The 13,692-nt window shown below is 35.9% G+C and overlaps 1 protein-coding gene across 1 annotated transcript in view; it reads left to right on the top strand.

Annotated features, from left to right (window-relative positions):
* LOC306652036 (porimin-like) overlaps window positions 1-12,918 on the top strand; it is a gene marked incomplete at its 5' end in the record, with an annotated part of 33,621 nt that extends 20,703 nt beyond the window's left edge. The window contains 3 exon segments of the mRNA XM_079125093.1: window positions 11,090-11,264; window positions 11,715-11,928; window positions 11,931-12,918. Coding sequence (XP_078981219.1) covers window positions 11,090-11,264; window positions 11,715-11,928; window positions 11,931-12,274 — 733 coding nt within the window. The 3' untranslated portion in view covers window positions 12,275-12,918.
* Between the last annotated feature and the right edge of the window lie 774 nt (window positions 12,919-13,692).

Below are 13,692 nucleotides of genomic sequence, written 5' to 3'. Positions count from 1 at the left end.
TGACAGTGAACAATCTGCACTAAAAAAAGGCGTCAATACACTGGCAGACTGCAGGTGATCACAGTAGACAAATGGAGTAAACAGTAGGGGATTGATAAGCAGCAAAATCTGTCCCAGCAAGAAACAAATATCCTCTTTTTGAAATCAAAATTACGGAGCGACAAGGAACACAGCCTCCCATCTAGTCCACCATCTTGGATCAGTTCTGCACTTCTTTTAGAAACCTAATTCTGCAAAAAAATTATATTTCCTTCTGCTACTTGAGCATAAACATACAATTAAAAGGAAAATCTATGGTTTATTTTTAATTTTAATATATTCCTTCCCCAATGGTTCCAACCAAAGGAAAACCTAATATCTCTCACCAGAAAATGTGCACACAAATTGTGTAATGCCTGTACCATGAAATGTCATGCAAAAATAAATATATGCAATGTAATGGCACATTCAACAATACAGATAAAACACAAATGCATTGTGCAGAAGAAAAGGCAAGAAGATCTGTGTGTTTCCAATCAGAGTCGCACAAAAATAACTGGTAAGAAAAATCCAAACAGTGAATACATCTGGTCGATGGGCAGGATGAGGTAACTCCTGTCAGCAAGAGGTCACAGGAATCTGTTTGGCAGAGAAGAGTGTTCTGTATCTTGATCAAGTGGAGCATACAGGTTAGAGAACAATGTGAAAATCCATTGATCTGCACATTTAAGGTCTGTGTATTTTATTCTTTGGACATTGTAACTTAAATATAAAGTGAAAAGAAGTAAAACATACAAAAGAAAACACAAATTAGAATTTCTTTGTTATCCCCCATCTACCCTTTACACTCTCATTTTATCACTTTTATTCTTGGTTCACTTTATGTGAGAGTTTCTAGAATTTGGACCATAGTAAGTATGAAATAAAAACTGCATACATTTACAAACTTAAGCACAATCAGGTGACAACCTTAAAAACCTTATAGAGTAAACTGAAGGGATAACAATGGGATTTGCCTTTGCCACAGAAACAAAACTGCATATGGACCTTAATTTCAGACTGCTGATAGAAGACACATTCTAGTGGATTCTGAGTCCTCCAGTAAAATTCTCTGATTTCTGTGATTGAACATCTTTCTGTTGATCCACTGTGAGTCTTATTATGATTCTCATAAAGTTAAGTGACTGATCCAGGACCTCAAGAAGTAATGTTCATTCCAGAAAAATTTCTCAACTCCTTCTCTATTCCAGTCCTTTATATGTACATTGCTTGGAATTGTCTGCTACTAGTAGTCATAGAAACATAAGAATGTTCCCTTACAACTTACAACTTGGTGGTTACTCTAATTTATACTTCTGGAAATTTTTTCTTCCACATTTTGTTTATTTGTTGGGGTAACTGTGGTGGCTTCTTGTTTCTCCCTGGTGAAAGAGATTCTTGATATTTCCAGGGGTCTTTGGCTTCATCATTTCACCATTTCCAAGAAGAAGCTTGATTGACATTGGATGGTCCCACACACAAAAATCGGTCAGCAGGGGCCATATTTACTTTGAAGAAAAGGATTGTTATTATATTTTTAGGAGAGCCTACTAGACTGTGCAAATGGCATTTTTAACTGAGACCAACTGAGTCACTTTGAATGTGAATGATAACTCATGACATTGAATAATCCCATCTCCACCATCTCATCTCCCTTAATGAAAACAATCATGAGACTGAGTGGGTATGGCCAGGTGTAAATGATTAATTTGTAACTTGGAAACTAAAGTGATGGCATTGCCAAACCATAGGATATCATCCTTTTATAAACTGAGAACACTGAGAATATGTTTTCTTTTGACAAACAAAGCATCTGCCCTTTATGGCACTATTTTCTTACTGCAGTAAAACATATTTAGCATAAAACTGACATCTTAATCATTTTCAAGAGTACAGTTTGGTGGTGTGAAGTACATTTAACTGTTTTTATCCATTTCCAGAACTTTTTTCATCTTCCCCAACTGCAGTCTGCCCCCACTTACTTCCCATTCCTCTCCATCCCCTGGCAACTACCATTCTACTTCCTGTCTCCATGGATTTGACTCCTCTAGGCACATTGTATAATTGGATCCATGTTGTATCTACACTTTTGTGACTCTCACATCATATGGCACTATGTCTTCAAAGTTTATCTATGTTATAACAAGAGTTAAAATTTTCTTTCTTTGCATTGTACATCTAGATCACTTTTTGCTTATCCATCAATGGATATTCAGACTGTGATAATCTTTTTATTATTGTGAATAATGCTATGATAATACCTGTACATATATTCAAGACCCCTGGCTGGAAATTTTGAGGCATATGCCAGTAAGTAGACTTGTTGGATCACATGCTCATTCTATTTAGATTTTTAGGACTCACTGCCCAATTTCCACAGTAGCTACACCCATTTTGTATTCCTACCAACAATACTCAAGGGGTCTAATTTCTCCACAACATCACTGTATTTTTTGATTTTTGGATAGAAGTATGGTACTATAAAATGTCTCCATTTGAGCTAAGGAGTCAAAGAGATAAGTTTGTTTTTTCAATATGCTTCTACAACTTGGGAGTCACTTTCATTTTCACAGGACATAGTGAATGCCACAGATGGCTGTTTTTATAATCAAAATGGGACTTGTCTATATGTTTGTACTCCTGGTGTTAAAAATGCCATTCCCCATGAAGAGGGCCAGGATGTGATTTGTCTAACCGTGAGAGCTGCAGAGCCTCCACTTCCATATAGATCTATGCAAGTCATTGAACTCGTGTTTATTATTTACTGTCCCTGTACTCCCTTCCCTCAACTGTAAAACAAAGAACTATAACGTAAGCCTATCATATGAATGCATGGGATGTACTAATATTTGCAAGAGTAGAACAGGGTCTGGTCTATCAAAAGGATAGAATAATTATATGTAACAAATATTTTTGTCAAAGTCAGAAACGTGTTCATTTTGGTTAAAGCCCCAAATTCTATCTAACAATATTTTTTTTCCTGAAGGTGGTTCATCTCTTTTTTGTGTATATTTTCAATTTGGCTGGATATAGCCCCTTCCCTGATCAACATTTCCTGCTCCTCTAAAGAACATCTGTCATCCAAACATCTTCCAAATGTATGAATTCACCTACAAGACACATTGGTAAAATTTTAAATAAGTTATACAGACTCATTGAAGTTTGGTCTTTGGGAAAACATGTCCAACACTGTAAAACATGGACAGCACCAAACCTTCTCCAAACTAGCACATTTTTCTGTCAGCTTCAACACTTTGCTTTCTGATTCCTTCCTTCCATCAAAACTCACTGATCCAGGGTCCATTTCCTCAGGCTTCTATTGGCAGGGAAGTGCTCATATGACAGCCAACTATCCAAATTACCAATGTGTTGCAGGTCTGTCTTGCTAATATAACTTCCCAATTATTCAACCTTTACATAATTAGAAGCATATTTCACAGAAGACTGTAGAAAGTGGGCACATGTTAGAGATGCCAGGCTTTATGGTAAGGATGTAACAGTTTGGAAGTCCCTAAAATCTTCTGCCTTGGCAGTGTCACATACCTAGTGACTGGACATATCTTATCTCCTTTCTTTCTGCTAAACAACACATGGGTTGCTCTCAGGGCACTTTTTTTTTTTTTTTTTTTTTTGTATTATAAGTAACACATTTTGAATTGTCAATATATTTACATAAATTGTTTATGGTATAAATGTGACAAATATGTTCATAGAACATATTTGCTTCATGTAAAATATATCCAAATATTTTTAACTTGCACCAAAAATAAACCAATGTATCTAAAGTTTGAATTTTGAGCGAGCAATTGGGTAAAGTGATGCACATGATTTACCATGATTAATATATGGAACTTGAAGATCATATTTGCTCTGGTTTTAAATATAAGAGTATATACATTTTTCATTTAAAATATAAAAACTACATAAAATATGTAAAGAATTAAATTCTCCACCTTGACCTTAGAATTATTTATTATTAGTTTTTAATTTGTATCCTTTGAACTTAAAAAAAACGATGTTCACACTTATTTGTATGTACAAAGAAAATCAATGTTTTCCTTTTGACACAAATGGTCATAACGTATTTTTATTCATTTTCTTCCTCCAGTTAATATAGATTAACTCATTCTTGATAATGACCACATTATATTCCACTATAATCTTGTACAAAGCATGAGTTGTTTGAAACATTCCTCTCTTGATTGGCATTTAGGGTATATCCGTTTTTCTCTGTTACTACTGGCACTGAAACAGACATCCCATTACATGTGCTTTTACAAATTCTTGGTTTCAATTCCCAGAATTGGAGTTGCTAGATAAGAAGTATGAGCATTTGGACTTTCAAAAGATATTTCCAAATTTTTCTCTGAAATCACTTACAAACTGATATTCCTCACATATTCATGTATTTATAGGCTTTTAAAAAATTATTTTTGAAATATTTAGAATAATAGTGCACATTAGAAACACCTAAATGTACCTTTCAGACAGGAAGGACAGCATATAAATGTTGAGCACACTTTGAAACATTACTCACACTAATAGTCTGTTTTCCATCACTCTTCTATGGTCCTGGCTGGACTTCATGCCTCCTCTACAGTTTTCCTGAAGTGAAGAAATGGATCTGCAAAATGACTGGCCTCCTTTGCAGTTATTTGGCCTGGGTTTTTGGGGTAAGCCTAGCCAACAGCAAATCCTGGCGTGTGTGGGAATTCAAGAGCAAGAAAGTTCAGTTTGTGTTCATTGGACTTTGGGAAGCATATTACTATCAAAAATTTAATATCTCTGGTACAATGGTTGATTTGCCAGTGTACAGCACTATCAACAAGAGCTGGGTCATTTCGACTGAACTTCAGTATGGTCAGGACCTAATCTTGTTGGCTAATTTTATGAAGACAGTAGTCTTGGTTTTCAGCTCAATGGCCATCATGCTAAACTGGATCAAAGCCCCATACCCTGATTACCTGAAAATGTGTTACAATGTCTCATCCTTCTACCTTTTCCTGAGCTGTGGTTGCACAGCAGGCGCAGTGAGCTGGAACTTTGCCAAAGATTTTTATGGCCATACCACACTTGACTTTCCAACTGCCTTTCCTGTTAGCAAACAATCCCTGAAAAAGAAGCACTTCTCCTATGTATTCCCACTAGGAATCATGACTGCCACCTTCTCATTTGCCAGTGCCTGCATGTTTCTCTTTGAGATGTACTCATTGAAACGGAACCAAGTGAAACCCATGTCTGTGGGCAAAAATTCATAGCAGAAGGTCCTGAACTGGGCTTGTTCTGTTGAAAAGTCTGCCAACAATATTCATGAAGAAATTTTTATACACATACAATGTTGCAATCAGCAATTCACTGAAAATAAAACATCTCTTGGCTTTCTCAAGGTTTTGTCTAAAGCTTATATCCTCTGTATTCTGTAAGTTTGTTTCATTCTTTGAAGGTCTTCAGTAGGTGAAGATCTTTTATTCAGACCTGCCAAAAATGAAAGGCAGGAAAACATACTGGCCTAAGGCAAATGTGAATCAAAGAACACAAACAACATCAAACAGAAATAGAGTTGTAAATAAGCTTGATTATACACATAGGAAAATTATTGAGTTTAAAGTCTTTAGATCTTGAGAGCACCCTAATTTATGAGGTGAGAGCAAGGTTTCTCAGCATTAGCAATGTGATTTTTTTTTTTTTTTTTTTTGTGGCAGGAGTCTGCTGTGCACTGGGGACATTTGGAAGATCTTCTAAAATTGAAGTAGCATCTTCCTCTTTCCTTGACTGTAAAAGTAAAAAATGTTCAGATACTTACAAATAGCCTCTAAGTGACAAAATTTATCGCTGTAGAGAACCACTGGCTGGATATAGTCAGAGACTCAAGCTAATGGAAGTTAGTGTTTTAAGAGGATATTTAGGCAAATTTCTGACCAAAATAAACAGCATAGTCTTGAACTAACTTTAATTCAGGGGTCTGTTTGGATGATTTTGTTTTCTATTCCAGGAATATTTGGCAGTATCAAAGTCAATGAAATATGTAATCTTAAGTATCAAAGTCTATGGTACAGGTTAAAGAGCTGGATGGATTCAAATGAAGACAGAATTGGGAATCTTGGATTATAAATTTGAACAAATTGCCTGAAACAGAGTAAGAAGGATAAAATGAAGACATGATATAAAACATTTAAGAGGCAAGGAAGATAGGGTGGGAAGGCCCAATGAGTGTGCCAAAGCATTTTGGTGCAAGAAAAACAGATTGTGAAGATTTGGGCCTACTTTTTTCCCTAATAGTCACAGGGTCTCCGTTCTAGTACCTAAGTCTTTGATCCACAGTGAGTTGAGTTTTGTGCAGCATGAGAGATGACAGTTTATATTTCATTGTTACATGTGACTTTTCATTTTTCCCAGCACCGTTTGTTGAATGACCTATCTTTTCTCCAGTGAATGTTTTTGGAACTTTTGTCTATTATGAGTTACGTTTTAATGTGGACTTGTCTCCGTGTTTTCTATCCTGTACCATTGGTCTATGTGTTTGTTTTGGTGCCAATACTACGCTGGTTTTATTACTATAGCTTAGTATAGTTTGAGGTCTGGTATTGTGCTGCCTCCTGCTTCACTTTTCTTGCTAAGGATTGCTTTGACTATTCTGGGTCTCTTATTTTTCCAAATGAATTTCATGATTTCTTTTTCTGGTTCTATGAAGAAAGTCATTGGGATTTTAATAGGAATTGCATTAAATCTTCACCATGTTGGCCTGGGACCTGACTTCCTTAACAAGACCTCTAAAGCACAAGAAGTTAATCAAGAATCAATAAATGTGATGAACTCAAACTAAAATGCTTCTTTTCATCAAAAGAAATATTTAATAATAATGAGAGAGCCTACAGATTTGCCAGAAATCTTTGTCACATGCACCTTAGATAAAGCATTAATCTGTAGGATATATAAAGAACCCAAAAAACCTTAACACCAAAAAAAAAAAAAAAAAACCCAATCAATAAATGGGCTAAAGAAATGAACAGACACCTCACATAAGAAGATATACAAGCAATCAACAAATATATTAAAAGTTGTTCAAAATCTATAGCAATTAGAGACAAGCAAATCAAAATTAATCTTTGATATCATCTCACTCCAATCAAAATGGCAATTATCAAAAATAGAAGCATCAATAAGTATTCATGAGGACATAGGGGGAAAGTACACTCATACATGGTTGATGGGGCCACAGATTGGTGCAACCACTCTGGAAAGCAGTATGGAGATTCCTCAGAAAACTTGATATGGAACCACCATTTGACTCAGATATTCCACTCCTCAGTTTACATCCAAAGGACTTAAATCAGCATACTAAGTGGACACAGTACATCATTGTTAATAGCAGCTCAATTCACAATAGCTAAATGAAGACCCAATCTAGGTGCCTGTCAAACAGATGAATGGATAAAGAAATACACACACACACTCACACACATACATATGTGATGGAATATATATGATATATATATATATATATATGCATATATGATGGAATATTACTCAGCTTAAAGAAGAATGAAATTCTGTCATTTGCTGGTAAATGGCTGGAGTTGGAAAATATTGTGCTAAGTGAAATAAGCCAAATCCAAAAAACAAAGAATGTTTTCTCTGATATGCATAAGCTAATTCACAATAAGGGGGATGGTCTCGGGAAAAAGAGAGTTACTTTATATTAGGTAGAAGGGAGTGAAAGGAGGGGAAGGCCTATGGGGGAGGAATGATAGTGGAGTGAAACAGACTTTATTATCTCATGTAAATATATGACTGCATGACCGATGTGATCCTACAATATGTATAATCAGAAAAATGAGAGATTACACTCCATTTATATATATAATCTATCAAAATGTACAAATGCATTCTGCTGTCATGTCTAGCTAATTAGAACAAATAAAATTTAAAAATAATAAAAAACACATGGTGGAAAAGAAATATTGTGAGGATGAAATTCTTCCAGGATCAGTGAAAGACATGCATCCTCAGACTGAGAAAATACAGTAAATTTTCAGCAAGCTAAATCAAAACAGATCCATACCTAGACATAATGTGAAACTATAGGGGATTTACTTACAAAGAAAACTTCTTTGAGGACATAAGAGAAAAAACAGAAATTAAAGACAAGATCTTCTATTAGACGATAGACCTCAGACTTCTCAACAAAAGCAATAATAGCAAAATAATATCCCCAAATGCTGAAAGAAATTACTGATGAATCAATAATTCTACATCTACTAATTGATCGTTAAAGGATGAGGACAAGTATAGCTCAGGGATAGGGCATGAATAAGACCCTGGGGTTTGACCTTCAGTACCACAAAATAAATAAATGAAAGAATAATACAAAATAGAGGAAAACTGAGGACAAAATTGGAGACAGTTTCAGATAAAGAATATATCAAAGGAGGTACTTTGGAAAGAAAACCAGTTGGTCTCAAGATGGAGTTGAATTCTGAAGGACTGATGAACAAAGAAATTGGTAAGTCTATGGTTCAATACAATATACTGATTATAATTTTAAATGACTATATTATGGATTGCAGATGACAGTTGTTTAAGACAGGATTATAAAAGTCTAAAGATTTTTAAGTTCTTGCTTATCCTGAGAATTTGTTAACTTCAAATTTTAAGTGAGGATATATGTTAACAGTTAAAGGGTAACCACGAGTTGGGCCTAGTGGTACGTGCCTATATTTCCAGTGACTCTGGAGCCCAGGGCAGGAAGATCACAAATTTGAAGCCAGTCTGAGCAATTTGGCAGGACAAGACTCAAAATTTAAGAAAAAGAGGAGGCTGGAGGTGTAACTTAGTGGGAGAACCTTTGCTTAGCATATTGAGGCCCTGGGTTCCATCTCCAGTACCTCAAAACATGGGGTGGTAGCCACTAAACAAATAGGGAATGAAAAGAAATTAAAGGTAGAAGAATCAAAAAGGAAAAAATGAAACATAAATTTCAAAGGCAATATACTGATATAGAATATCCAAGAGAAGATGACATAGTCAAGGTTCTATTCGTAGACATGTTTTTAGAAAAGGCAGGACTACAGAGACCAAACAACAGAGTGACTGACTGGTGGTAGTAGTGAAAACAGGGAGTGACTACATAAGGTCACTAGGGAACATTTTAGTGTGATGGGCATGTTCTCTGGCTGGTACATAGTCATAGTCCACAGTTATATAATTTATTAAACTCTTCAAAATACATGTCCTAAATGAGCTCAATTTTATACTGCATAAATTCTACCTAAATAAATGTTAAAAATAAAACACTCAACATCAGCAATGTATTTGTTTATGCGGTGCTAGGGATTGAACTCAGGGTTTCATGCACAATTGGAAAGCTCTTTAGTATGAACTATATTCTCAGCCCCTGAAAACTTTTTAAAATATATGACTTCAAAAAAAAAATGGTAAGAAAAAGAATAATGATCCAGAGGCTGGATTTTTTTAGAAACGATCTGTGCAAGACTTTCTTTTTTCTTTTTTTTTTTTTTGAAATTATTTTAGTTGTAGATAAACACATACATTTATTTATTTATTTATTTATTTATTTATTTATTTATTTATTTTTATGTGGTGTTGAGGATTGAACCCAGTGCCTCACACATGCTAAGCAAGTGCTCTGCCACTGAGCTACAACCCAGCCTGTGCAAGACATTCATGGAAAAAAATAAAAGGAATCTTATTTAAATTCCCAAAAGATGAATTAATCAACAGATACGTAGACTGGGTACATGGATGAGATGGCCCTGTGTTGTAATCTGGCCATTTACCTCCCTCTACTTCAATTTCAACTAAAACCTCACATGAGTTTTGTGATCACATAGGGGCTATTAGTTACTCGACAAATGGTAAAACAGCAGCATCTTAACACAATATAGGTCTCATTTTACTTCTCTTATGTCCAGAATGAGGGGTCCTCCTAACTGTGACTCAGAATCCTTCATCTAGTAGCCACAGTTCTCAACAGGAGGGTGGTAGGGTCTCGGCACTTATGTGCAATTGTCTGGAAGTAAAGAGGGTTTGGAATGTCATTCATGGGGATTTGACAGCCGGGCCTGGAGGTGGGTGGCAGTGTTCCTGCTCATATAACTATGACTGACACTGACCTTATAACTGGAAATATAGGGAATACACAGTCATGTCCAGTGCTGTTTTTCATGAAGCTTGATGAGTTGACCTTAACATACTTGGAGGCCTGAAGAAAGACCTGTAAAGACACCAGTTTGGAACAACAAGGTATACATATGAGGAGAATATTTATGATTAGATAATATTTTTGATGAAGCTATCATATTCAAATAATGTGATTATCATCAGGATATACAAAGAGGTCAATACAATGAAAGTGGCCTAAAAATAGAAAGAGCAGCTTTTCATATGACCCCATATGGCACTGAAATGTAGAGAAAAACAGGACTATTCTATCTAGAATAGTTATCAATAAAGAAGAGATAAAATTAGATCCATAACTATGCAGAAAAATAAGTGTCTCTCTTATGATACTTTTAGAATGAAATCCTACAACATCCAGGTAAAGGTGGTTTCCTTAAATAAGACACACACACACACACAAACTGTAAGGGAAAAATGGATACATATGCCTACATTGACTGACCACATGGAAAACCAGTATCCAGAATATTAAGACATTTTACAGATCCTTAAGAAGAAAACCAAGCTCAACTGAAAAATGATCAGAATATGTGACTAGGCGACTCACAGAGATAAAATTGGAAGGACTACGTATATGACTATAAGCTAAAACTCATATCAGGGGAATACTACATAAATTCACAAACAATTGAAATTCACACATGAGGATGCAAAATGAATGCTCTGGTTTCCTAGCTTATATGCATATTGAAATGCCCTGGGGATGTCTAAAATACTAATGTCTATGCCTAATGGTAGGCAGTGCATTTCATTCTGGCAAAATGTCTCAACTGTTACCATGTTTGAGGATCTGTAGCATGTTTAGCAGACTTCCTGGTTTGTATCAGTGAGATGCTTACAATAATCACCTCTTGTTGTCCCTTAACTTAAGACTTATGAAAAATCAAGCATCTGATACATTTTTATGTGACTTTAGTGGGACGTCATCTTTTAGAATTCAGAAGGTTCACAGGAGGGAGCAAGCTTCTCTGCTAGACTTTAACTTGAATGATGAAGTCAAAGTCATGGGAATCTTGGAAAAATTGAGAATTTTGGAACTGCAGAAAGTATGATTTAGTGATAAATCCGATAACATTTTGGATGCAGATTCCCAAAATAAGTGAGGTAGGAAGGATTGTCCGTGGCCTGAGACACTGCAGGGGTCTTTGCAATGGGAGAGAGAGGACCCTCACAAGTGAAACTGGGCCACCTTTGTGGAAATGGAGCTAGAGTCAGAAGAAACCGAAGATGCCCTGGCACACAGAAAAGCTTAGGGTGGGCAAGGATACTTGAAGAGATGGAGAAAATGCCACAGAACCAAGGAGAAACTGAAGCTTGGCAGAATCTGTTGCAACAAAACTGAAAAGACCCTAAATGTGATCTGTAAGAAAAACTGCTAATGAGAGGACGCGGGGTGGGCTCCAGTGAGCAGAAGGGACGCTTTAACCGCTGCCTTCGCTCTCGGCGCGTTTGGGACCCACGAAGCCGCAGCATCCTGCCTGGGAACTTTATGACTCAGCGCTCAAGGTGCTTGGGCCGAGCTGCTCCTGGGGGTACTGCAGGTGCTGGCTCTGCCAGGGCCTGACGCTGACAGCGCAGGTCCAGGGGAATCTCTTGATGTAAGGAATCACGTGCTTCTGCAAAACTCCAGTGCCAATTCCCCAGCAGAGAGTATGCAAAACGTGCCTCACAACTCTACATCTGAATCTAACAGCAGCACCATTGTGAAACCACTCCAGTTTCCTTGGTCTCAAACAATGTTTCAGATGTCAACTTCAAACCCATAACGACTTCTAAAATGGAAACACCAGAGTCCTCAACAAAAACAACTTCCAGCACTTCAAAGTCTATACCCAAAGCAACAAGTATTTCACAAAACGTATCCCAGATGTCGACATCCACGATGACCACAGCCCATAATAGTTTAGTGACATCATTAACCACACCTAGTCATTTAAATGGAAAAATATCAAAATTTGACACTGGCAGCTTTGTTGGTGGTGTTGTATTAACACTGAGAGTTTTATCTATTCTTTACATTGGTTGCAAAATCTATTATTCAAGAAGAGGCATCTGATATAGACCCATTGATGAACTCGATGCCATCATTTAAAGAAACACAAGGACCAAGAAAAGAAGAAACATTCATGCATCCCTAGTCTATTCATTTTGTTTTTTACTACTTTCAAACAATATTCTCTTGAAAATAGTATAATTGGGTCATGCATATAATGTACAATGTGTTAAATAAATATGCATAGATTTAAAAGGATTTGGTTAAATATTTAAATACGTGGAATTTACAGATAATTTAACAATGATCATACTCACTTTTAGCAAATACATAGTAAGACAAGTCCTGTCACATTTTTTGTGGCATTGGTCACATGGGACCAGTAATTGAAAGACAACATCACTAAAGGGCATGCTGCCATCTGGGTGTACAAAGAAGGAGCTTGTCACAGCACTCTAGATCCTGAGTGCCTTTGTTGCTCACACAATGAACTTCAGCTACTTTCAGGGCTGGAGATATCCTAATTACTGATGCCACACAGCAGAAATTATGCAACTGAGTAAACCAGGTCCTAAAGCATAATTTAAGGAAGCATCAACATTTTGTTTTCATAGTAGTTAATCTAGAAACAATACATATCCCCTGCAAAATAGAATCTTCAACTAAACCTGAACATCCTACTGGAGATGCATTGGAGAGCATGTATTTTTATTTTTTAGAGTACTTTTTTTTTTGTTTAGAGTTTTCAGTGTTAGTTTCATATAATCTTTTTTCTCTGTAATTTAGGTAAATGCAGTGTTTAACATAATGGTTTTTAAAAAACTCAGTTGTAAGACTAGCTTTATAGGAAAACTAGATTATTGCTACTGTGAGAATATTGTCACCACTGGAAAATGCTTTTCATATTCACTTGATTTCATATTCAGTGACTATTTTTGAAGAAATGTAGAGCTGCTTTCAATACCTAGAAATTTTTAATGGAATGTGAAAACATTTAACATTTTAAAGCCCCAATTTTTAATTATACTTTCAAAAAATATTTAGAACCCTGTATTGTCAAAACTATAGATTAAGGCTGTGTGTATTAAACCAGGGATTGTGGGGCTTTTCACAGGCTACTAAATCTTCAGGATGAAAGTGCTGCATTTCATACTTGACTCAGATTTGGGGAAATGACATTTTTATACTTAAGTACACTGTTGGTATGAATTCTTATTTTAGTCAGAAAATTTCCTGCTTCCTTTTTTGTGTGTTCTCCTAGACAACTCCTCTTACTCCACTGTTTAGGGAGAGTTACTTTCAGATGCACTATGTTAATGCAGAGAAAAAAGCAGTGTTTTAAAAAAAGATTACACTTCATATATTGGAGTGTTTTTTGTTTTACAGTTTTATATTCCAGCACTCAAACTCAGGGTGAACTTTTAACAAGTTATTTAGTCACTAAATACTAATATAATATGTCCATCTTAGAGAGTCAAAGT

Source organism: Sciurus vulgaris (assembly GCF_902686455.1).
Source record: "Sciurus vulgaris genome assembly, chromosome: Y".
Classification (NCBI taxonomy): domain Eukaryota; kingdom Metazoa; phylum Chordata; class Mammalia; order Rodentia; family Sciuridae; genus Sciurus; species Sciurus vulgaris.
The sequence above is the reverse complement of the archived record's forward strand: the minus strand, read 5'-3'. Positions and strand labels throughout refer to the sequence as shown.